Source organism: Alosa sapidissima, chromosome 24 (genome assembly GCF_018492685.1).
Source record: "Alosa sapidissima isolate fAloSap1 chromosome 24, fAloSap1.pri, whole genome shotgun sequence".
Taxonomy (NCBI): domain Eukaryota; kingdom Metazoa; phylum Chordata; class Actinopteri; order Clupeiformes; family Clupeidae; genus Alosa; species Alosa sapidissima.
In genome coordinates this window covers 24,803,931-24,828,087 of record NC_055980.1, presented here as the reverse complement: position 1 = coordinate 24,828,087, position 24,157 = coordinate 24,803,931, and the positions used below count along the sequence as shown (strand labels likewise).

Here is a 24,157-nt window from a genome sequence, read left to right as displayed (position 1 = left end):
ATATGAAAAAGACAATGATCGAGTTATAACTAATATAAAGAAATTACAAGACGCATTTATGCTCAATGCTCAAACTGCTATATTGTTTAATTGCAAGATATTTTCATATATACATTCAAAATGAAATGTACATGTGTCAGCATAGTCGTTTCTGGGTAATAATTACAGTTTTATTACGACATATCACCTCATCTTCCACAGTGGTTGTAAGTGTTCTCTATTTCAGTTAGGTTTTCTTGTATTTCCATTTGGCAACAAAGCAGAGGGAACAGAACTCTGGCCAGTGCTGTGGTGGACCAGATTCATCCCTCCTAACAACTTGCGTTCCATCCCACACCAAAAACTGTGCTTCAATTCCATTCCAACACACACACACACACACACACATGACCTGTGTATGTGTGTGTGTATATTTGCAGAACTGCAAGTTAACAGAAGAAGCAAGTAATGTTTTTGCAGAGGAGTGAGACAGAGATGTAAGTGCTTGACAACCTCAGTCTTGTGTTTTTTGAGATGAGCTGTGTCATGCCTGTGAGTGTGTTTCACGGCATATTTCCCCAATTCCCCAAATCTGCACCAGTGTTTTCCCAAGCAAGCACCCACCCACCCACAATAACCCCAGTGTGTGTTAGAGAGAGAACCCATGTGTGTGTGTGTGTATGCAGAGGTCAATGTCTGTAGAGGTCAATGTACACACATCGGTTTCTATGTCTGCACTTGTGTCTGTATGAGTGTTTTTGCCTGAACCATTTTAAGACTAATTCTGATCACACCCTGTATTGTGTGTGTGACCCTGAGCCAAGCTAGAGCCGCTTTTGGTGCCGATCTGGCCCACATCAGGCTAAAGGTTCCAGAACCAATGTCAAGGGCCTGCTACAAGTTCCAGAACCATCAAGGGACACAGTGAAAGGTCCAGAACCTTGTTGTGGAACATGATAAAAATTCCAAAACCACGCCAAGGCACATGTTTGCCCATTTGCAACTGTAGTATGTGCTTTACAAAGCAAGGTTGCATGCAATTGAGAGTGTAGTGTGTGTGTGTGTGTGTGTGTGTGTGAATTCGATCTTCCTTTTTTCCTGTCTGCCTGTTCTGTTCTGTCTGTCTGTCTGTCCTGTTTGCCTGTCACAGCGTGGCGAGTGGCTAAGAGAAGACAGAGCTGCGGAGACATCACTCTTCATCAGAGCTGCTGTCCTCCTCAGCCTCCGACATGTCTGCAATGGGGAAACGCAAGATGGCGGCCACTCCACTCAGCTGGTTCAGTTCTGAGAGTGAGGGGGGGGGGGGGGGGGTGGAGAGAGAGGGAGAGAAATGGAGAGAATGAGAAGGCAAGATAGAGAGATATAGAAAGAGAGGAAAAAGAGATAAAATAAAAACAAATTAGGGAACAATTGAAACAGAGGGTGTGGGAGAAATGGAAAGTCAAGGACACATTCATTTTCTGATTTTATTCATGTTTCACTTCGAATGAAAACAAATCCCAAAATGAACTCACGATCTCCGGAGACGTGAAGGCTTGAAAAAATCCTGCAGAGGAGAGAATATGGAGACCCACTTGAGATCACATGAGAATATGCAGGAGACAATGTGGAGACCCACTTGAGATCACATGAGAATATGCAGGAGACAATGTGGAGACCCACTTGAGATCACATGAGAATATGCAGGAGACAATGTGGAGACCCACTTGAGATCACATGAGAATATGCAGGAGACAATGTGGAGACCCACTTGAGATCACATGAGAATATGCAGGAGACAATGTGGAGACCCACTTGAGATCACATGAGAATATGCAGGAGACAATATGGAGACCCACTTGAGATCACATGAGAATATGCAGGAGACAATGTGGAGACCCACTTGAGATCACATGAGACTCAACATAGTGGCCTTGCGCTTCTCAGCTTCAAATGGCAAACGGACTGTTTTTATAAAGCCTTTTTTATTTACGCCTCCAGGCTACCATACAAGGCACCAACCTGGTCAGCCGTGCAGCCGTGGCCTACTGGTTAGCGCTTCGGACTTGTAACCGGAGGGTTGCCGGTTCGAACCCCGACCAGTAGGCACAGCTGAAGTGCCCTTGAGCAAGGCACCTAACCCCTTACTGCTCCCCGAGCGCCGCTGTTGATGCAGGCAGCTCACTGCGCCGGGATTAGTGTGTGCTTCACCTCACTGTGTGTTCACTGTGTGCTGAGTGTGTTTCACTAATTCACGGATTGGGATAAATGCAGAGACCAAATTTCCCTCACGGGATCAAAAGAGTATATATACTTATATACTTACTTATACTTAACCTGCACATCGGGAGCAGTTTGAGGATCAGTGTCTTGCTCGAGGACACTTCGGCATGGCCAGGAGGCGCCGGGCTTGAGCCAGCAACTTCTCCACCGGCACCTCTGCCAAAGCTTCAGCTTTTTAAGTTTCCCCTTTTTTTTATTTTTTTAGGGCTTTTTTTTTTGCCTTTATTTGTATAGGACAGTGAAGAGTGAGACAGGAAGTAAGTGGGAGAGAGAGATGGGGTGGGATCGGGATATGACCGCAGGTCGGGTTCGAACCTGGGTTCCCGTGGGCACTTGGGCCCGTATATGGTATGAGCGCTGTAGCCTGCTGCGCCACAGCGCCCCCAAGTTTCCCCTTTTTAAAGTTTTATGCAACTTCTTTTCTGCAACTTCCTCACACATTTACAGTAAAAGCGGTCAGACTGTTTTTCAGCAACAGATGACAGATTTCCTTTAAAGCTACACATTTCTTTTTTGTTCAAAATCATTGGCTATTTAAGCACTTAGTAAACAGGGTCTAGAACATGGGAGGAGATCAGTGGGTGTTCCATGTTCCCCCTGCAGAACGGTTCCTCTCTGCGTACCTCACGTTCCCACCATTGTCTCGCACACCGTCCACCAACCGCACGTATCGACTGCGTGTTGCCACATCCTGGTGTCTGAGGGGAACAGGAAGTCCACAGTGTAAACACAAAAACAAGCACACACAGGTTTATGCAATACATGGACGCACACACACACCCACACACACAGAGAAAAGGCATAGTTACACACACACACACACACACACACACACACACACACACACACACACACACACACACACACACACACACACACACACACACACACACACACACACACACACACACACACAGAGAGAGAGAGAGAGAAGGTATAGTTACACTCACTCACACACACACACACAGAGAGAGAGAGAGAGAGAGAAGGTATAGTTACACTCACACACACACACACAGAGACAGGCATAGTTACACTCATGCATATATACATAAACACACACGCACACACACACACACACACGCGCGCACACGTACACATAAACACGCACGCACACACAGGCACACACACACACACACACACACACACAGCAAAGCAATGACCTAACATACAAAGAGGAAACATATCCAGACAGAATTATGTGCAATTGTATTCTTCCTCTGGATCCTCTGCACTATTGGGATGCCACAGATCTGTGATGTGCGTGTGAGAGGCTACAGGGCTCAGGTGCGGTGGTCATACCTGAAGAGTTGATCGCTGATCAGCAGGATGTCAATGGCCAACGCTTCACTCGCCTTCTCAACATGAGCCAGCCTACAGGACATTATAATACACATAACCATGAGCCAGCCTACAGGACATTATACTACACTTAACCAGCCTACAGGACATTATAATACACTTAAAGGAATTATCCGGAGTAAAATGCACTTTAGATCAATTTACGGATGATTGGGAGTACATACGTGGAGGTGACATCAAAATCATGTCATTCGGATGTGTTTTGAGAAAGTTCGATTTTACCGTTTTTAGTCAAAACTCGTTAGCCTGTTAGTGACCAGGGCATGTCATTTCGCCGCTACAAAACGCTATTTTTATACCTCTTCTACAGTTCCAAACAACATTACACTTACGTGGTAGTGAGTAGAGGGTCCCTAAAGCCAAACTGAAGTATCCCGAGGTCTTTATGTGGTCGTATAGAGAGTCCAGAATGAATTTCATCAAGCCAGTACCTTTCCGGAAATGTTGCTGCTGCAGCTAGCATCTTTAGGGGAATGTCTGTAGGAGTCGATTGCATCACGTTGTTGCACGACATCACGTCACGTGACATTTCAGTTAAGTTTAAGTTTTAAAAAAAAAAAAAAAAAATTAAAAAAAAATTCAATTTTTTTTTAAAAAAAACGGTGACGAAATTGTGAATTTCCAGAGCGTGTTACTCCACACCTACGGACTTTCTCCTAAAGATGCCAGCTGCAGCAGCAACATTTCCGGAAAGGTACTGGCTTGATGAAATTCATTCTGGACTCTATACGACCACATAAAGACCTCGGGATACTTCAGTTTGGCTTCAGGGACCCTCTACTCACTACCACGTAAGTGTAATGTTGTTTGGAACTGTAGAAGAGGTATAAAAATAGCGTTTTGTAGCGGCGAAATGACAGCCTGTTAGTGACCAGGGCATAACGAGTTTTGACTAAAAACGGTAAAATCGAACTTTCTCAAAACACATCCGAATGACATAATTTTGATGTCAGCTCCACGTATGTACTCCCAATCATCCGTAAATTGATCTAAAGTGCATTTTACTCCGGATAATTCCTTTAACCATGAGCCAGCCTACAGGACATTATAATACACTTAACCAGCCTACAAGACATTATAATACACTTAACCAGCCTACAGGACATTATAATACACATAACCATGAGCCAGCCTACAGGACATTATAATACACTTAACCATGAGCCAGCCTACAGAGAGGCATTGCAACACACATAAACAGAAGCCAGCCAACAGAAATAAAAAAAAACACACTCATGGATCAGTGTACAATAAGACTTGATAATACACATGAACCAGCCTACAATGACCCACATATCACACACACACACAGGTGCATGGACACACGCACAAATGGACACAGGTGCATGGACACACACACACACACACACACACACACACACACACACACACACACACACACACACACACACACACACACACAAACAAACAAGGAGGCTGCCCAGGTCTGTTTTGTTCAGCCTACTGCAATGAATGCAGTGCAACAATGGCTTAAGACAGCACCCAGGGGCAGTGTCTGAATGAGTGTTTACAGCTCTGCTGACTAATATGAGTGGTCAGGGAGAGGGCACTCTATCCATCTCTTTTGCTGGACACATGTTTGATTGGCGATCGGAACAGACATGTAAGAAGACAAATTCAACAAGCCAACAAATACAAAAACAAACAGAAGACTGTTGGACAGACGTGCTAACTGATAGATAGATAGATGGATGGGTGGATGGATAGATAGATAGATAGATAGATAGGAAGAATAGATGGATGGATGGATAGATAGATTGGAAGAATAGAAGGATGGATGGATGGATGGATGGATAGATAGATAGGAAGAATAGATAGATGGATGGATGGATAGATAGATTGGAAGAATAGATAGATGGATGGATGGATAGATAGATTGGAAGAATGGATGGATGGATGGACATATGGAGAGGTCTCCCTCACCCGTAGAAGGCTCTGTCTGGTTCATGTTGCAGCATCTTGTAGAAGTCCTCCAAAGCTTTCACTTCACCTGCCGCCTACACCAACCACACAGAAGAATCTTTCTTTTAACATTAACAGAGAGAACCCTCACTCATTAAATATTTCAATCTGGGCCGATAAATACCTTTTTCCAAACATCACAGGCATTTGCCATAGATCAGTGGAAATTCGGCTGGAGGGATGGCCAGACCAGACCAGACCAGACCAGATCAGTCGTACTCACCTTGGTGTCGGATAGGCGACTCGTCACTGTGGGATCTGACAGGATTTCTGTTTTGTGCAGAAAAACAGTTCTGTCTTTATACACTCTACTTTTGAAGCTATTCATTTCAGTAGAAGACAAGATGACATTTAATCACTGATGAATTCACTTGTGTGTTCTCATCTCAAGGATTGTTAACTATTTAAAAAGCTCTGGAAGTCATTATTTGTCATGAACTGAACTGACAAATATATTCTTAAACAGATATAACAACCGGATTGTGATTGACTGAAAACCTTCTGGCAGATGCCATATATGGTCATACATATTGTAATATTAATAACAGTTTCAGTCCAATGTAATATCACCATTGTCTGTAACTGTAATACAATTCTCATAATTTAGGCCTATGTGCTGACAGGTCATAATAAAATGACATGATCCATTAGGGCAAATGCCATCATGAGAAGTGTCACTACAGCAGTAGCACAATAGTAACATGACCTACTGTAAGCAAGACTATGACAACTTCTGACAGCATAATGTCAGAGGGTCCAAACTGAGTAAAACCACGTCGTCCTCTAGACTGTGACACATGAGGTTCTGTGAATCAACACAAGTGCTGTGCTAAGATACTCTGTCCAGTCACAATTTCATAATCCTACAGGCATTTCTATTGTTTTCCCTCTGCACCACATGATGCAAAGCATTTGAGCTGCGTCTGGTGAAGGGGGGCTCACCAAGAATAACCATGTACTGTAGGTGACTACTGCAGCATAGTGCATGAGGTTTTTATATATCAGAAGGGCTTGAACAAATGTTTAATCAATTACAATTTTGGCTTCCAACGACTACAAAACAACATGGGTGAGAACAAAAAAAACGGTTGTAACATTCTGTTTTGCAACGACATTTTCAGAAGTCCATTGTTAAAAACACAAATATCAATACATGAGTTAAATACTAATCCAGAAACGGTCATCCCTATACGAGTGCATATCTTCCCTGTCTTTACGAGTCTTAAGTCATCTCCTGACCTTTCAGTGAGTACTTGTGTCCGGACGACGAGTGGACAGTCATGAACTTCGGCCGGTTCTCCAGCAGAAGCTTATTGTCCTGCCGAACGGCCTCCTTGAACAGGTAGGTGATAAACTGGTCCTTCACGAATCCAGGACTGCCCACCAGGACGCACTTCACCACTGAGACAAAGCAATAGGGAGGATGATGAACGCTTAGAAAAGCTTCATTATTGTCCCTTTGAAAAAGTTAAATATCTACAAGGAGATTTGTAAAGAAAAGTGAGCTGACCAACAGGACATACTTGGGGCTTCACATCACTAACACACACAGCAAACAAAACTACATATGTCAATTCAACATCTTAAACTTTGTCAATAGTATATTTTGTCCCAACCCCCCCGACCCCACCCCCATTGTAACTCAATGAACCAAGAAGCAAAATACGTAAAAAAGCCTACCGTCAAAGTTTATATGTCGCAAAATTCCCTGCATGACAGCTTCGTAGAACCGTTCTAGAGCCTGTGAGAATATTACAGAACATTTAAACATCCACATTCCATACTGAATCCTGAGGTAAATCTCAACATACACATTCCATATTGAATCCTGAGGTAAATCTCAACATACACATTCCATATTGAATCCTGAGGTAAATCTCAACATTTTCCCATCCTCACAGACAAACTTGAGATTAAGAGCCTTTTCAGAGCAAATTATTAGCAGCATCATCGCTAATTGTGATGGCTAATACAACACTAACTTGTAACATACATAATGTTGATCGACAGAGCTGTATAACCATTAACAATAACAATAATGGCTGATAACTGATAAACAATAATAATAACACTAATAATATGTGTAACAACTAGCATTATAACAGTATAACTGATGTCTTTTTGGCGAGCTGTGTTCTGTGGAACTCACCTTCTCATGTTGGGTACAGCTACCTTTCCGCTTGCGAGGGATGGTCACTTCGATCTTCGCCCTCAGTAGGGTCATCGCCGAGGTCACCAGGACGATGTTGGCCAACCCCTCCTGCATCACCACGGCAGCCACGTCTGCCTTCTGTGTAGGGTCACATGCTTGTTCTGTAGGTCACACACACACACACACACACACACACACACACACACACACACACACACACACACACACACACACACACACACACACACACACACACACACACACACACACACCTTCATTACAAGCTGAGTAAGACATAATTTCTTGTACTGATAGTTATACATGCTTTACTACAAGCACACCCTGATGCCCAAGGTTTGAAAAAGATTAGCATCTGAGATTAGCATCTCAGCATCATCTCAGCATGTTCACAAAGAAGACTTCAACACTGATATCAACAGAAGTTACAGGACATTATGTGCATGGTGCCAGCATTACTGACTCAAATACAGACTAATTAAAGATTCATTACCGATTCTGTCCAGGACAACACTATCCCAGATTTTCTTAGCCAGAGTGAATTTCCTGTTCAGCTCCAGTTCAATTGTGTGGTAGGCGCCCATCTGGGGGAAGACATGGCAAGCATAGAGCATACATGTGTACACAGCATACACCATTTAGGTCCATTCATGAAATTGCTGTTAGCCAACTACACATCATAATTTCTAAACAACATTCTCAACATCAATTAATCAACTGTCATATGTAAATCAATACAAGGCAATTCTTGCTGCTGCTTTTGTTGTTGTTGTTTTTGTTGATATGGTGGACCAGGGGTTCTCAAAGTTTTGATTGGTGAGGGCCAATTCAGGAACCCAACATTAACTGAGGGTTAATCCTCAGTTAATGTTGGGTTACTGAATTGGGTTAACTGAATAACTGAGGCTAAACCATACCTGTCAACATTTAGCTTTCCAAAAACGTTTCATACACGTGTTTCAACACTGCATTTCGGTCGTTGCTTTTACCTTACCATTACCTTATGCATGCCAGTTATGTATCCACTAGCTGCCTGCCTGCAGCCTACTTCCAAAACTCCAAAACTGCTTGCTGTCAGATTTGGTTCCGAGGGAACAAGTTCAGTGTATCAACAACACTTAATAACAGTTTATGTGATGTGTTAATCAATTAAATTCCCAACAATTTCACAACAGCTAGTTCTGGAGTAGGCCATTTAACTAGCCCGCTTGCTTACGACGAGACTCAGGCTGCACAGTTGGCACCCGCTTCCTTATTTGGGTTTTGGGTTGCCAGGTTTTAGCCTATGACAAAACGGTTGAAATTGAAACTAAGTGATCGTGTATGTGTAGGGTGTATTTCATACACAATCTGGCAACCTGACTGGATCAATGATTTTAAAAAAGAAGTTTGATGGCCATGCAAATTACGGGAGTTTTCCGGGAGAATTAACAAAACGGGAGGGTGCTGGGAGATGACCTTGAGTGTTGACAGGTATGGGCTAAACCTGGCAAAACTTGTGAAAATATTAAGAAAAATTGCAATGCACACACAATACCTGGGGTTCTCTACCCTCAACAGACAAATTTGGGATATAACAGTTCTGGTTGCAGTCCATTTGCAAGTACAAGCTTATTTAGAAAAAACAGTCTCAGTGTGCCTTGCTTCTTATCAGCATAGGCCTTATTCAGGGCCAATTCCAGCTACCAAAGCACCACAGGAAAACCTGACGGCCACTAAACAGAGATTCATTCTTTTCAAAGCACACAGTACAGTTGTACAGTTTTAACAGTTTTACAGATGTTATCAGATGTTATCGCGGGCCGCCATTGGTCCCCAGGCCGCACTTTGAGAACCTATGTAGTGGACAGTATTATTTGTTTCTCCTCACCTTGACATACTGGTTTTCTTCGAGGTTGGTTCCTTTGACGCGGAGTTGGCATGCCTGGGAATCAAAGTCGATGGTTTCCACGCATACGGTCAGGGTGGTTCGGACGCGAGAACTACTACTACTACCTGTGGACGACTCGGTCTGCACCTTCCTGTGTGGGAGAATGCACGCAAAGCATTGTGGGGGGAAATGAATACTCAGTTTTGTCAAGACCGGCGTCAACTCCACTGACCAGCAGAGAAAGGCATGAATGGACAGAAATTAAGGAATATACCTTACTGTGTAATATTGTGTGCGCATATTATTGGTGCATGCATGGTCATTCACTTGTTTCTGTGATATTTAGTGTTGATTTATGTAAATAACATTTGTTTACAAAACATAGCAGACAGACGGGCAAGTAAAACAAAAGAGGGAGCGATGACACACCTGATGGTGGAGGCTCGTAGACTATCCCCCACCTGCACCAGGTTGTAGGTGTGCCACATGTCCTCCGCCTCCTCCGGCATCAGGGTCACCTGACTGCAGCAGACCCATCACAAACACACACACACACACACGCACACAAACACACAAAGCATGGTAATGGTAACTGCTTTCTTGCCTTCATAAATATAGCTTGCTGTCTCTCAGTCACACACAGGCATACACAAACTCGGCAAGGGGCAACACTTAAAAGTACCATAAATGAGTTACAGCTAAATATCTAAGTTAGCTTTAACAGGGTATAACAAACTCCAACATCAAACCCATGCACGGCCTTGCATTGTAAGTTACACTTAAGTGAATCTAATGCTCTTAGTCATGATTAGCTTGATACTCTCCGCCATAAGGTAGTTGAGCTATATCATGAGGTAACATTTGAATTATCCAAGGAATCTGGTTAATTTCATGAAGCTAAACGCTAGCTACTTGGCTAGCAGCTGTACATATGGGGATCTGCAGGCTGAAAATGCGAACAGGTGGCAGACTTGGCTCAACGCAGACCAAGTGTGACTGAACGAAAGCAGGGAAAGCTAGCCACGCAAACCAGGATAGCATTAGCTGGTTTGTGTGGAGAAAGAAAAGTAGACTGAAGGTACTAACTTGCTAGCAACAATCAACTAGGCTAACTATCCAAATATGTGCTCCCTGTCACTTACCCGGCATTGTCTTTCTCGATGTCTTTGTGGAGCAACTTCATGGTACGGAAGGTCTGATGTTAGTATGACAAAAGTAAATATCTTGAAAAAGGTATGTTATTCCATTGATTTAAAGAAATAGGTTAATTTTGGGCGACATAAACAGGCCATCCTTCTACTATGGAATGAATCACTACCAGTCGAGACTGTCGCGTGTCCATTGCGTCATTTCAACACATCAATTCCATATTTGGTCACTTCCGTGAACGACAAAAAAGATCTGTCGCTGTCGCACATTGACAGTTTATATTTGTAGACCTTAAATTGCTTTTAATCTGGGATTACATTTGGATAATGTTTTTGTTGGCCATTAGCATTGGCAGATAGTTGTTTAACTTTTTAACTTTTAACTTTTTAACAATTACAATGTTGCTTTCTTGCAAGAGGGAACATCCTTATGTTGCAGTTTTTACTATTGGTATCATTTACGTTGAATGCCATGTTGCCATAAGGATACTGGCATAAATTGAGTGAATTATATAATGATGTTTTCCTCAACAACTATGAATGGAATTTAATTATTTACTGTTCTGTTGTCACTGTAACTTGTACTTCGTGACTGATATATGTCACAGCCAATCCGTAACCAAAGAACAGTTTCACCAAGTCCTGGGAGGAGCTTTCAACTGCCTATGAAGCCGAAGAACTGATAGTTTTACCCGCCTCCTTACGTGCTCAACAACCGCTTCCTCTGGCTACGTTTCTGGAGGGACGGGAAAAGAAACGTTGAAACTTAGAAATATATATTTAATTTGGGGTTTATTGAAAACGCAAAGTATAAAGTGGTGTCTTGGAGCACAGATATTCGGTTCTTGTTACTCTATTCTGCTCGCTCCGTTGCATATTTTCATAGTTATCTTCTATTTGCCGTAGTGATAGCTGTGCAGTTAAGCCCGCCGTGTTAGCTAGCTAATTGGCTAGCTAGCGACTTGCCTCTCCTTTACTCTGCCGTGTTGACTTCAGTTGTTCGAAAAAAAAGGCTCAATTTAACAAGACCTAATGGCAGAATCTGACAAGTTAAACATCGATTCAATAATTCAACGCCTCCTCGAAGGTAAGCTTAGTTGAATGTGCATTTTCTTGGATGTGTGTTTGCATTTCTAACGTGAGTAAAATGCAAAGATGGCCACAGTTTAGCAACTAGCAACAAATATACAAGTACAGCTATGTGGGTAGCTAACGTTAATTAGCTAACAGCTACGTCTATTGCGGTTCAGGTACAGTTAGCAAGCCACATCCCAAAGTAAAAGTTTACGATGGTAGATCGGAGGGTTAGCTAGAGATTAGCATATTCAGCTTCACTGATGGATGGTTCCACCATTTTTCTTTGGGGTTGCATGGAAGTTTGAATGAGCAAATGAATGTAAGCTACTTAGTTAACACGTTAACGTTAGGTGTCGAGTTTCTTGGATGAACTGCTATCGCCAAACATATTTATTGTTTAAATGCGTAACTAATATAGTTAAAGCTACAAATGAAAGTACAATCTCCGTTATGGAGCGAAAGTGCGAGCTAGCTAACGTCGATGTTGCACCCGTGTGATACGGGAGCACATCGCTATCATAGGAAAACATCCTTAGGACTTCAGAGTAGTGTTCACTGCAGTAATATGCACAGACCCTATGACTGCCATCGCTTAATTAACCATAACGCTGTTTCTTTCTCTTGCTGTCCCCACGCTAGTGAAGGGTTCTAGGCCTGGAAAGAACGTTCAGTTGACGGAGAATGAGATCCGCGGTCTGTGCCTCAAATCCCGGGAGATTTTCCTCAGTCAACCCATCCTTTTGGAACTGGAGGCACCGCTAAAGATTTGTGGTAGGTATTGAACCATGTGCATAATGCAGTATTTTCTTATAAGAAGCATGCAACATCGCATGAAACGTTCAGAATGTTGTCGTTTTGGCCTACAGGCACGTCATTTTGTAATGTGATGGAACGTGCCACGCGTTCTGATCCCTCCAAGCATCCTCTTTGATGATTGGAGTTGCTCGTGTTATCCATGTATATGTAAACATCCCCTTGTATATTTTTGACATGCTTCAGGTGATGTCCACGGTCAGTACCACGACCTCCTGAGGTTATTTGAGTATGGTGGCTTCCCCCCAGAGAGCAACTACTTGTTCCTGGGCGACTATGTGGACAGAGGCAAGCAGTCCCTAGAGACCATCTGTCTGCTCTTGGCCTACAAAGTCAAGTACCCTGAGAATTTCTTTCTTCTGCGAGGCAATCATGAGTGTGCCTCCATCAACAGGATATATGGTTTTTATGATGAATGTAAGTGAAGAAATGGATCTCTCTCTCACACACATAAACAAAATCACTGTAACTGTATTCTTGCCCTCATAAATATAGCTGTGAAGATGTATTATTTTTAATTCTATTCCTTGCTCTCAAGTCATACACAATCATGACTGGCCTCTCAAATGAACGTCTGGATCAATCATTGCCATCCAATCACCTGTATAATTAACACCGTAATCCCTGTTCAACCATTATTCTTTATTTATAATTATAATAATTAAATTACCTGATGCTCTTATATAGAGATTATTGTTTAATTAGCTAACTACTGGAATAGTCCCCACTGCACAAACTCGGGCGTTATTAATAAGGGGCATGATCAGGTGCACAATGGTGTAATGGTATATGAGATTTAACTCCTCTCCTTCATGTGTTCCTTTTGGAAACCCAGATGTCTAACCACTAGACCACCAGCCTTTTGGATTTAGCATTTTGGTTTAACTTTGGCATTTGGACAGTTTGTGGGAGGGAGGGTTGGTTAATTTTGTAAATAATTGATTTACAGTGGTAAGTTCTAATGGGGTGCATTCAGAAACCATACACTCAAGAATATACTGACATTTACTGTACCCATTCATCCAAGGATTCTGTATATGCCCCTGTTTTCTGAACCCTCTGGTGCCCTCTCCAGGCAAGAGGCGGTATAACATCAAGCTGTGGAAGACGTTCACAGACTGCTTCAACTGCCTACCTGTCGCTGCCATTGTTGACGAAAAGATCTTCTGTTGTCATGGAGGTACGTGGCAACTATTACTAAGTGCTAAAGGTGTGAACTCCACACCTGTTACCCAGTGGAAATCAAGCCCATAATTCTAAAGGTTATACAGTCATCAATCTGTTTAAAATAATAATAACATATAAATGTGTGAATTTATGTTCTCCACTTTGTAATTGTCCTTTATGTTAAATGCACAAAGCAGAAAGTCCATCTTTCAGGGCCACAATCCCTGGTTTCATTTAACATTTATTTGTACTTCTATTTCTGTTTGTTTAACCAGTTTTCCATTTCACTGTGTGTGTGTGTGAGAAATTTCTTAAATCTGTGTATACGTGTGTGTGTGTGTGTGTGTGTGTGTGATTTAGAGGCTTGATGTACTTGTGTTTGGGTAGCTGTGTGTCTCCACTCTGCAAACGTGTAGGCTACTTGTTTTATGGCTTCTCACGGCTCTTATCTATTTGGGTCTGTTCCTCTGCGCTCTGCTGTTTGTGCAACTGATGCGGTTATGTAATGCTTTGGAAATCTGTGTTTGCTGCCTTTCCTCTGAACAACAATTGTATTGTTATTACAGGACATCACAGTAATGTAACAGTAGTCATGTAAGTGGCCCTGTGTGTGAAGTTGCTATACTTAGTTATGCATTAGTGTGTGTGTGTGAGAGCGGACTTTAGAGTTGGGTCCACTTACCTTGACCCAAATGTGGAAAAATCTCTGGTATTTTAGTCGGAGATGTCTGCTGTTGTGTTTGTTTTTCTTTTGTGGATTTAATTTGTTTGTTGCTGGCAGGTGTAATCCTTTTTTTTTTTTTTTTTTTTTTTTTTTTTTTTTTTTTTTTGAAGTTCCATCAGTGTTAGGGAGATTCAGTGATTATCTGCAGTTGGTTGGGGGGGACTTGTCAGTAGATTAATGTACATGAAGTAAAGATTACATTGTAGAGTCTTCACACTATATAAGGAATGTCTGGCTGAGTTGTGTAGTGTGGAACATTTTTCATATAATAACAATCTTGTCAGATCGAACTGTCAGGTGGAATTCTTTACTACTGAGCTGAAGGGTGTAGGTGTGTGTGTTTGGGGGGTGGGGAGGCATGGAAGGGTGCATATGTTTAAAGGAAGGTAATGACCCTTTAAACTGGTCGGAACCGCAAACGTAGTGTGGCAGTTATGTGTGCTCTTTGCATGCACTTTTAGTTGGGCGGGGGGGGGGCATTTTTATTCATATTTTTCAGTTTTTATTATCACAGTGTTGAACACATGGTAAAAACATTTCTTTTCCACAGCTTTACTGATATCTATCTTTTTATTTTTTATTTATTACTTTCTCCTCTGTGTGTGTCTGTCTGTCTGTCTGTCTGTGTTTTTATGTCTGTGTCTTGTCACCTTACTTTGACCTCTGTTTTTCCACTTCAGGCCTGTCACGTGTGTGTGTGTGTGTGTGTGTGTGTGTGTGTGTGCCAGTATGTCGTATTTCATGCGTCTGCTATCTATGTCTCGAATGCTGTCCTACAGCCTTGGGCCCCATCACCTTCTTCTGTTTGTATGTGTGTCTACTTTTGTTCGTGTCTGGTACCCTGTCTTGACCTCTTTCCTCCTGAAGTCCATCTTCATCGTGTGTGTGTGTGTGTGTGTGTGTCTGTCTTAAAAGCTATTGAAAAGAACCCTGGGTTGTATTTAACATGCAGGAAGTTACAGGCTTAAAGAATTAAGTTTGATCTGTCATGTGAACACATCAAAATGCGCTTAAAATGTGACAACTAATGTGTCGCCTCGGTCCCTCATCCCTAGGCCTGTTTCTATCGTGTGTGTGCGTTTATCCTTGTGGCTGTCCTTCATCCCTAGTATCCCTAGCTTCTCGTGTGTGTGTGTGTGTGTGTGCGCGTTTATCCTTGTGGCAGTCCTTCATCCCTAGTATCCCTAGCTTCTCGTGTGTGTGTGTGTGTGTGCGCGTTTATCCTTGTGGCAGTCCTTCATCCCTAGTATCCCTAGCTTCTCGTGTGTGTGTGTGTGTGTGTGTGTGCGTTTATCCTTGTGGCGGTCCTTCATCCCTAGCTTCTCGTGTGTGTGCGCGTTTATCCTTGTGGCGGTCCTTCATCCCTAGTATCCCTAGCTTCGTGTGTGTGTGTTGGGGGTGGGCGATTTATATATCGTCTGCGATAATATCGTGATTGTTGTTTTAACGATGTCCAAATTTACATTATCGAGTATTTAAATTACTTATGGGGAAATAACAACCCGGCATTGAAACCTCATACATTCACTAAATCCAGGAGGTGTATGCGAGAGAAGCCCCTGGCTGCTGCAGAGCAAGTGTCACATGATCGCTAGTGGGTCCACGTTGTCACATGCACGCCTAATGTTTATTTTGTGCAGCTAGACTAGGCTACTTGGGATTTTGTGCCGCTACTTCTGTTCAAGTAGCATTGATGAGAGACACGTTTTTTCCTACATGGTATTATATAGAGGCCTTTGAGTATTTTAAGTCAGTTGTAAGCAAAGAACTCTTCTCATGTAACCCTTTTCTAAATGGACTGAAGTTTGGTCTAAATATCTACGTTTATCGATTATGCTAACTGTTAGCATCTCTATGGGATTTCTCATATACATTAGCCATAAGCTAACGCATTAGTTTCTATTCTGTAACTTGGAATGCTAACCTACATGATTGCTCTTTAAACAAAACATCGAAGGAAATAACTGAGATGCACTCTGTTGGTCTGCTTCATTTTACAGTGAATCCTAAGTAAAGGTTTTTGAAAGGATCAGCTTCAGACTTTCTCATGTCATTGCCACACAATCAATTGGGGGCAGAATTGGAATGTGTCAGAGTGACAATTAGGGCTGTCAAAATAACTGAATAATTTCGATTAATTAATTTGAGAAAATATCTGATTAAAAAAATTAGTGCAGATTAATCGATTCCGTACGACCTTTGACCCCGAGCCGTTCTAGTCAGTAAAAATTAGACTGTAAAATGAAGGAGAGAGAAGAAAACGTGCTGCCTGGATCATTGATTGGAACATTTACTTTTAAAAAAACGGCCTGATGGTGTTGACAAAAATAAAGTGTTGAAAATAAAGTCCTCTGCAATGTCTGCAGCAAGGAATTTGCATATCACTGGAGTTCATCAACTCTATAGTCACACATCAATGCAAAGAAATAAGTGTTGACATTGAGGGGAGTGTTAATTTATTTTCATTGTGTCCCCTAGGTTATATCTGTGGCCTGAAATGCCTTGTACGTGAGAGAAAACGTCTTCTCGAAGCACTTTTGAATTTATTTCCTCAGCATATTAGGTCATATCATAGATTATTATGCCAATTATTTGAACAGTGAAAATAATAATAATAAAAGTTTTTTAACTTTAATGTCACTAATGCTGATTATTCAATGATTCATTTGAATTTAAATATTTAAAATACTTTCACAGCAAAAATTATATATGCGATTAATTTAGATTAATTAATCACAGAGTATGTAATTAGATTAATTTTTAATCGATTGACAGCCCTAGTGACAATGCATTGGTTCATTTGGTTAAAAATTCACAGGATGGGTTATTGGTTATTATTGTATTGATGCTACTTATAAATAATGAGCTGTAAAGCGACTCAGACTTTTTACCAAAAATATTTTAAAGGATATCGACTAATTATCGTTATCGTCAAAATCACAAAAAATATCGAGATATTATTTTTTGTCCATATCGCCCAGTGTGTGTGTGTGTGTGTGTGTGTGTGAAAGAGAGATGATTAGTCTCCATAGTGGTGTGTGTGTGTTGATTGGTCTCCATAGTGGTGCGCGCACATGTGTGTAAATTGGTCTCGATAGTTATGTGTGTGTGCTCCTCAGGCTTGTCTCCAGACCTGCAGTCAATGGAGCAGATCCGGCGTGTGATGCGTCCGACGGACGTGCCGGACCAGGGCCTGCTCTGCGACCTGCTGTGGGCCGACCCTGACAAGGACGTGACTGGCTGGGGAGAGAACGACCGCGGCGTCTCCTTCACCTTCGGAGCGGACGTCGTCGCCAAGTTCCTCCACAAGCACGACATGGATCTCATCTGCCGTGCCCACCAGGTCAGCCAGCCAATCACAATCTCAGGCGGGCCACCAAGCCGGCCTATCAGAGAAGCTAGACACCGGCAGGTTGATCTGTGACCAGGAAGTAGGTTCTTGGTTATGGCTAGGGTTTTTGTGATGGACACAGGCCTGATAGCGCTCCGGCGCCACGCTGGATTTCCGGCGTAGCCTACCGACATGTCTGCGGAAAAAAAAATCAGTTTCGCGTTCGCGTGATCTGAGAGGCCTACTTAAGCCAATCGGTAATAGGGTAGGAGCTGGTCTTGGGTTTTGGCCAATCAGATTGATTCAGCAGTCACTCCACGTGCAAATTTGTTTTGTGTTTCCCCATACACTACGAATGTGTTTCCCACACTGGCAACGCGAAACATAGCCAAAGTCATGGAGTGCAACTTTATGAAGCCAGGGGAAAACACCAAACTTGTCGATAAAGGTATAAAGAATAAATGGCGCTGGTCTTGGATAGAGGAGGTGGGTAGAGACGAAAAGCCCTTTGGAAGCTGGTGTCAAGAACTCCAGCAACCAGGAGCATGTTTCTGCACTTTGTGCGCAAGGAAAATATTATATGGAACTACAATAGCGGGAATAAAGTGCTGCCACGGCACGAGTTAGACCCTAGTCATCAAGCAGCTGTCCAAGCAATTCAACACACCTCATGTTTGCAGCCACAGCAGATATCCGACCCTCAATGACCGATCACGTGGCTTGTGCTCCTTCATTGCCGAGTTTGATCTGTCGTTTACAATTGCTCATCCATTCGTCACTTTGTGTCAGAAATTAGCGATGATAAACTCGCCCTTACGCATCTGTCTGTCTCGAGGCAACATGCACATCTTATTATACACGGCATCTCGCCAGAATTTAAAAGAAATCTGTCCGACAAGCTTAAAAATAACATGTTTTCACTTAACATTGATGAGGCCATGGACAAAACCATGGATAAGATTCTAAATGTTATGTTTATGACGAGGATGCAGGCAGTCAGTGTGAGAACGGCACCTTGCCAGCAAAAAGGTTAATGTTGCAAATGCCTCAGCACTGTTTCAAAAAATATTTAAAATAAATTATGCATATTTGGCAGAAAAATGAATGTCTCCTTGTTCATGCCCTTTGTCAATGGTTAGGCTACTAATCAATTCCTAGTTTACTTTGGAGTATTATAATTGCCACCCACTGACCTTTCTTGGTTTGGCTATATAGTATGTGTGTTCTCAATATGCTATACAAGCAATAAGTATGCAGGTAAGTGACTACTTAAAAGCAGGGATGGATTAATGTACAGGCCTACCAGGCCCAGGGTCCCAGGAGCTCTAGTGCTCTACACAAAGATGCTACTGTAATATAGACTTGTATTGGGTTTGTTCATCTCATGTCTGAATGATGTCCATTTATATCCACAAAAGTCACCAGAATCTATCACTTGAGGGACTATTTATCAAAATCTTCTCCTAGGGGAGCACACCCCTGGATCCTGCTTGACAATTATGTTGATCACGGCATATATCTTGGCTTGGCCTCCCGGGTAAAAAAGTTCAGGCTCAGGAGTTTTTTGTACCATCACCCCTGTGGACATAATGTGTGGTCAGCAGAATTCCCCTCACATTCCTCTAGCTGTTTTTAGTGTGCAGTGAAAACATACAAGCAAAAAAACTGTGTGTGCTTATCCTAGCTCTGTAAATTGGAAACAACTAATACAAATTGGACTGAACCATGCTGTTCTAGGCAGTCAGCATCTTACTGGAACCCTCTTCTTAACCCTGAACCGTCTAATGAAAATAAAACCCATCCAGTATTTACCAAACATGGATATGGCCAGAATGATCTCTGAGCCTCTCCAGGCCTGGTAGAGATCTGTGGCATCTGTAATCCCATTGCTGACGAACGCACCTCACGCACCTCAGTTTAGGCTTGTAAGAACAGGCTTGAGGCAGAACAACACCTTCCCAGGGAAAAGCAGAAGTTATCCAGAAGCGGAGCCAGATGGGGATGATTGTGTTGTGCTCCGGAGTTTGTTCCACCTCGGCAGGAGAGAGTGGAGGGAGAGAGCGCTGTAGCGATCATCTCGGAGGGCCAGACCTGATCCAGGTATTAGGACCAGCTGAAATACCTCACTCTGTTCCAGTGAAACTGTGTGTGTGTGTGCGTTTTTATTATTTAGAATTCAGTGTCGGCATTAAGACAATTAACTGCACTAATAAATTAAATTTGAGATTTCAAATGGGTTTATTATTATAATGTTATCCGAAACGGGTCATCCCACTGTCGATCTTAACTCATTGAATGCCAAGCTGTTTTCGGAAGCTTTGTCCTAGAGTGCCAGCAATCTAGACCATTGTTGATAATTTTTGTACAGCCACAGCATATTCTGTGTTATAGCTATGAACACATACCATGGCTCGTTTAAATGGTGAGACTTTAAGCTCTCGTTGTGTGCAAACCGTGTATTTCTACACGCCTCGGTTCCTGAGGAATCCCAAGCTAAACAGTGGCTAGTTTTCATCGAAATCGCCAGGAAGTGATCAGTGAGACCTGGCGAGACTGCCACCTAGTGATAGACCCACGAAAATGGCCTGGTTTTGACCTGACGTGCCTGCGTCACTGATTCGACCCAAAGCGGCAACCGAGTTGATAAAATGTCCAGATTGTGCGTTTTCGATCGTCATATATTTCATTTCCATTCATCAGAGTTCCCAAAATCACTTATAAGGTGTGTTAGAGTGTCTAGTTTCGTAATAAAAAAAAAATGCTAATAATACGTTATAATATTACGTTTTTGGCACTCAACGCATGGGAAGGAAAAACGTAATATTACGTTTTTGGCACTCAATGAGTTAAGGGGGGGGATCAGGATTTTGCTGTGGGATATGATGGCCTCTGGTGGTCATTTAATGAATTGCAGAAGGCTGTTGAGAAATGACAGGATTTAAATGTGTCGGTGCCTGTGCACTAAGCCACTGAACTATTTTTAGTGCAGGGCTCGACAGTGCAACTATTTTGCTCGTACTTGCTTGCATGACACTGCTGAGTGGATACATCCAACAAAGTTTTGTTTCACTCTTGCTAACAATACATTAGGGCATTACTACTGGTCTCCGAGTGGCATTCTAGCGCAGCACTGATGCAGATGTTTGTGTCCTTAAAAGTGGAGCTATGCAAAAAAATAAATAAATAGGCTACAAAATTCTTTTACTTGGTCACACAAGTGCTACTCGAGGAAAAAAAAAAAGTTGAGCCCTTAAGTATTAATTCATGAACTTACGTGATTGACCAAAGGCTTGTCAGCTCCTCAGTAACATTTCCTCATTGGTTGTTGCGCAGGTGGTGGAGGACGGCTATGAGTTCTTTGCGAAGCGTCAGCTGGTCACACTGTTCTCTGCCCCCAACTACTGTGGCGAGTTTGACAACGCTGGAGCCATGATGAGCGTGGATGAAACACTCATGTGCTCCTTCCAGGTGTGTGTGTGTGTGTGTGTGAGAGACTTTATTGACTGTTGATCTGATACTTTATTGATCTGTTGCCATGTACGCATGTGCATCTTTGCAAAACACACTCCACCATTGGAGGAATAAAGTAAACTAACGTCACTGGAGGTTTAGCTCAAGCCCTTTCAGTGGTGTTTATGTGCTGCTGGATTGCTGTTTACTCACACATTTTCTCCCTCTCTCTCCAGATTCTGAAGCCAGCTGATAAGAAGTTGTTCTCCTACAGTGGGGGAGGCGGCTTCGGCTCCGGCCGACCCGTCACCCCGCCCAGAAACTCCGCCAAGGCCGGCAAGGCCAAGAAATGACTCGTTCCACACTCGTCCTCTGCTCTTCTACCTCTCCTCCTGTCCTTTTACTACTTCTCCTCTTGTTTTTTTTTCTCTCCTCCCTCAATCCTCCACTGCCCCCCCCCCCCCCCCCTGTTTTCCTCCTCCCCTGTTTTCTCTTCCTCTTTCTCTTGGACACCAAAATCGCCCCCCGATGTTGTAGCGTAGTCGGTTCCGGTACCGGCCCAGTGTTGGTCCAGGTCCGGGCCCGATTGGGCTGCTCTCTGGGTCAGTGCAGTCTCCACGACTCCACCTTTTTAGTTCTTTGTTCCTTCCGCTGCGTTTTCTTAATGACTTCATAATGTGTGTGTGTGTGTGTGTGTGTGGGCCTGTACAATTGTTCACCGATTTTGTGTGAGACCGAAAGAGAGAGAAAGTGTGTTGAATCAGAAAAGCCCGGATGCCTGTTGTAACAGACTCCGAGTCGATTTGAATGCCTGATTTAATGCGTGTCTTTTGAGTGAGTTTGTGTGGGCCTGAGTTAGTGTGTGTGTGTGTGTGTGTGTCGGTGTGAATAAAAACGTATTACCCCCCATCCTATCTCCATAAAGCTGTTCTTTTCACCCCACCTGCCCTCTGCCCACACAGTGGGGTCCAACTTAAAATCTGTGTGCAGGAAATACCACCACCCTGGGCACCCCAGTAGCCCTCCTCCTCCACCTCTTCCTCCTCCTCCTCCTCCTCCTGCACACCCCAAACTCGAAGGTTAGAAGCACAACATTGCCGTCAGGCAGAGGGGGATCCCCCTCACCCCCACCCAACCTGTCCTGGGGCACCCTGGGTAGGCTCGCCCAGCCTGATTGCTGATCATGCCCTGCTCTGCTCTGGAACCAATCCAAACCCTTGGCACAAATACATAGCATAGGAGGCCGTCTCACTGCCAGCCACTGTTTTTAATATAAAGAACAGATGGGATGTTATGTTACACTCTGTGTGTGTGTGTGTGTGTGTGTGTGTGTGTGTGTGTGTGTGTCTGGCACATACTGCAGGGGCTTGGCAGGTTGAGGAATCCAGTCATGTGAAGGCCGATGGGTTGGGGCGTGTGTGGTGGGGTTGTTTTTGTTGTTGTTGTTTTTTCTCTATTTGACGTCACTGATATGGGGAGAGGGTCTGTCCAGTCACTGCGTACTGGTCCGTCTCCAGTGTATTGGAGTCTTAACAGGTATCCGTACCCTTCAGACACTTTTCCCTTTGGGGCCGTAGTGAGATGCAGATTGCTCCGGATTTACTTCACCACCCCAGAAACGGGAAATGTGTGTTTTTGTTTTTTTGTGTTTTTTTGGTCTCTTATTTGCCCCTTTATATTGTGTGTGCTCTGATCTGTTCATAACTTAAAAAAAAAAAGCACAACCCATAATCTGCAGGAAAAGCCCGTCTGAAGAGTGTGTGTGTGTGTGCGTGTGCGCGCGCGCATATGTGCACCTTTGTGCTTGGTGTTCAGACCGAATGCCAAAACTGTTACACAGTGCACCTGCCCCCTCTAGTGCAGTGTGTGTGTGTGTGTGTGTGTGTGTCTTTGTTTGTGTTTGTGTATTGGAGAGAGAGAAAGGTGCACTGGCTCCAGGCACAGGCAAGTGGGCCAGCTAGTAGGGCACAGAAGAAACTTTTATCAGAAAATGATTTCTAAACGAGTCCAGAGGTAGAGACCACACATAATACACATAATTTAGGATTTTCATGAAATGGTAGATTTGTACAGCTTTAATTACTTGAAGGAGAACTTTCTTTTTTTTGTAGTATTCATGAAATCAACCAATAAATTCAGAATCTGATACAAAAAGCACTACTGTGTGTGTGTTCTATTTTGTTGTGTGTATTATTGGCTGTGTCTGTGACTCGTTGGTTAATATTAACTGGGGTTAGAGGGGATTGTAACTGGCTCCATCTGTTTGTGCGTATGTGTCTTCCTGCTTACATAACTCACCGGGCCGATTTAATTCAATTTTTCACGCAAGATAAGCCACCGTCGTGGTCCTCTGTATAGTGATCTGGATGGATGGAGTCACTATCTCTACTGTCCCACTGTAGCCATGAGTCTGCAGTCAGTCACAGTATTAATTTGATCTGAACTTGCTCGCATTTAGGTGATAAGTGCACTTGCCGTTGCTTACATTACCTTAAAAAAAAGTTTTCACCTGTTAAAAACGGGATAGACAAAAGTGAGAAGCTGCAAGCTCATTGAAAAGAACTTCTTGAAGCAATATCAGTTTTGGAGTATAACCATAAGATGGCGCTGTAGAGTTTTCTGGCATGCTTCAGTAGTTCACAAGTATGCAGACCAGTATAAAGTGGCTTTGAAATGTTTAAGTTTTGCCTAGCTCAAGTTGCTACAGCCAGGCAGCTACAGCGCTACACTCTGGGGCCATGTAGGCTACATGAGGGCTCACGGACATGCCCCAGACTATATCTTTCTGTCACTGGTTTCCTGCTCTCTAGTGGTGCTTTCC

General features: G+C 43.0%; 2 protein-coding genes across 3 annotated transcripts; one reads left to right on the top strand and one right to left on the bottom strand.

The window, feature by feature from the left end:
- Positions 1–66: 66 nt before the first annotated feature.
- On the bottom strand, positions 67–10,966 carry pelo (pelota mRNA surveillance and ribosome rescue factor). Its single transcript, XM_042082473.1, has 13 exons — positions 10,769–10,966; positions 10,056–10,148; positions 9,627–9,777; positions 8,250–8,340; positions 7,736–7,899; positions 7,267–7,327; positions 6,826–6,987; positions 5,810–5,856; positions 5,548–5,621; positions 3,544–3,615; positions 2,865–2,939; positions 1,494–1,525; positions 67–1,263 (listed from the first exon to the last, which is right to left on the bottom strand). The coding sequence occupies exons 1-13, from the start codon at positions 10,807–10,809 to the stop codon at positions 1,169–1,171; spliced, it is 1,158 nt and encodes a 385-aa protein (XP_041938407.1). The 5' UTR covers positions 10,810–10,966; the 3' UTR covers positions 67–1,168.
- Positions 10,967–11,460: 494 nt separating this feature from the next.
- LOC121699917 (serine/threonine-protein phosphatase alpha-2 isoform-like) lies at positions 11,461–23,493 on the top strand. Of its 2 annotated transcripts, XR_006027075.1 has the most exons (8): positions 11,461–11,861; positions 12,491–12,622; positions 12,851–13,081; positions 13,740–13,844; positions 17,675–17,898; positions 21,220–21,354; positions 21,573–23,096; positions 23,200–23,493. XR_006027075.1 is itself a non-coding variant. In XM_042082474.1 (7 exons), the coding sequence occupies exons 1-7, from the start codon at positions 11,807–11,809 to the stop codon at positions 21,687–21,689; spliced, it is 999 nt and encodes a 332-aa protein (XP_041938408.1). In that variant the 5' UTR covers positions 11,461–11,806; the 3' UTR covers positions 21,690–23,493. The 2 variants fall into 2 exon arrangements, 1 of the variants encoding a protein (XP_041938408.1); XM_042082474.1 differs by having other exon boundaries at positions 21,573–23,493.
- Positions 23,494–24,157: the final 664 nt, after the last annotated feature.

Excerpts from the sequence above, each read along its gene's own strand:
- LOC121699917 (XM_042082474.1), top strand. The coding sequence starts at position 11,807 with ATGGCAGAATCTGACAAGTTAAACATCGATTCAATAATTCAACGCCTC. Across the intron at positions 11,862-12,490 it reads AATTCAACGCCTCCTCGAAG|TGAAGGGTTCTAGGCCTGGA; the intron begins GTAAGCTTAGTT and ends TCCCCACGCTAG. Across the intron at positions 12,623-12,850 it reads GGCACCGCTAAAGATTTGTG|GTGATGTCCACGGTCAGTAC; the intron begins GTAGGTATTGAA and ends GACATGCTTCAG.
- pelo (XM_042082473.1), bottom strand. The coding sequence starts at position 10,809 with ATGAAGTTGCTCCACAAAGACATCGAGAAAGACAATGCCGG. Across the intron at positions 7,328-7,735 it reads GCTGTACCCAACATGAGAAG|GCTCTAGAACGGTTCTACGA; the intron begins GTGAGTTCCACA and ends ATATTCTCACAG. Across the intron at positions 5,857-6,825 it reads ACACAAGTACTCACTGAAAG|AAATCCTGTCAGATCCCACA; the intron begins GTCAGGAGATGA and ends TGCACAAAACAG.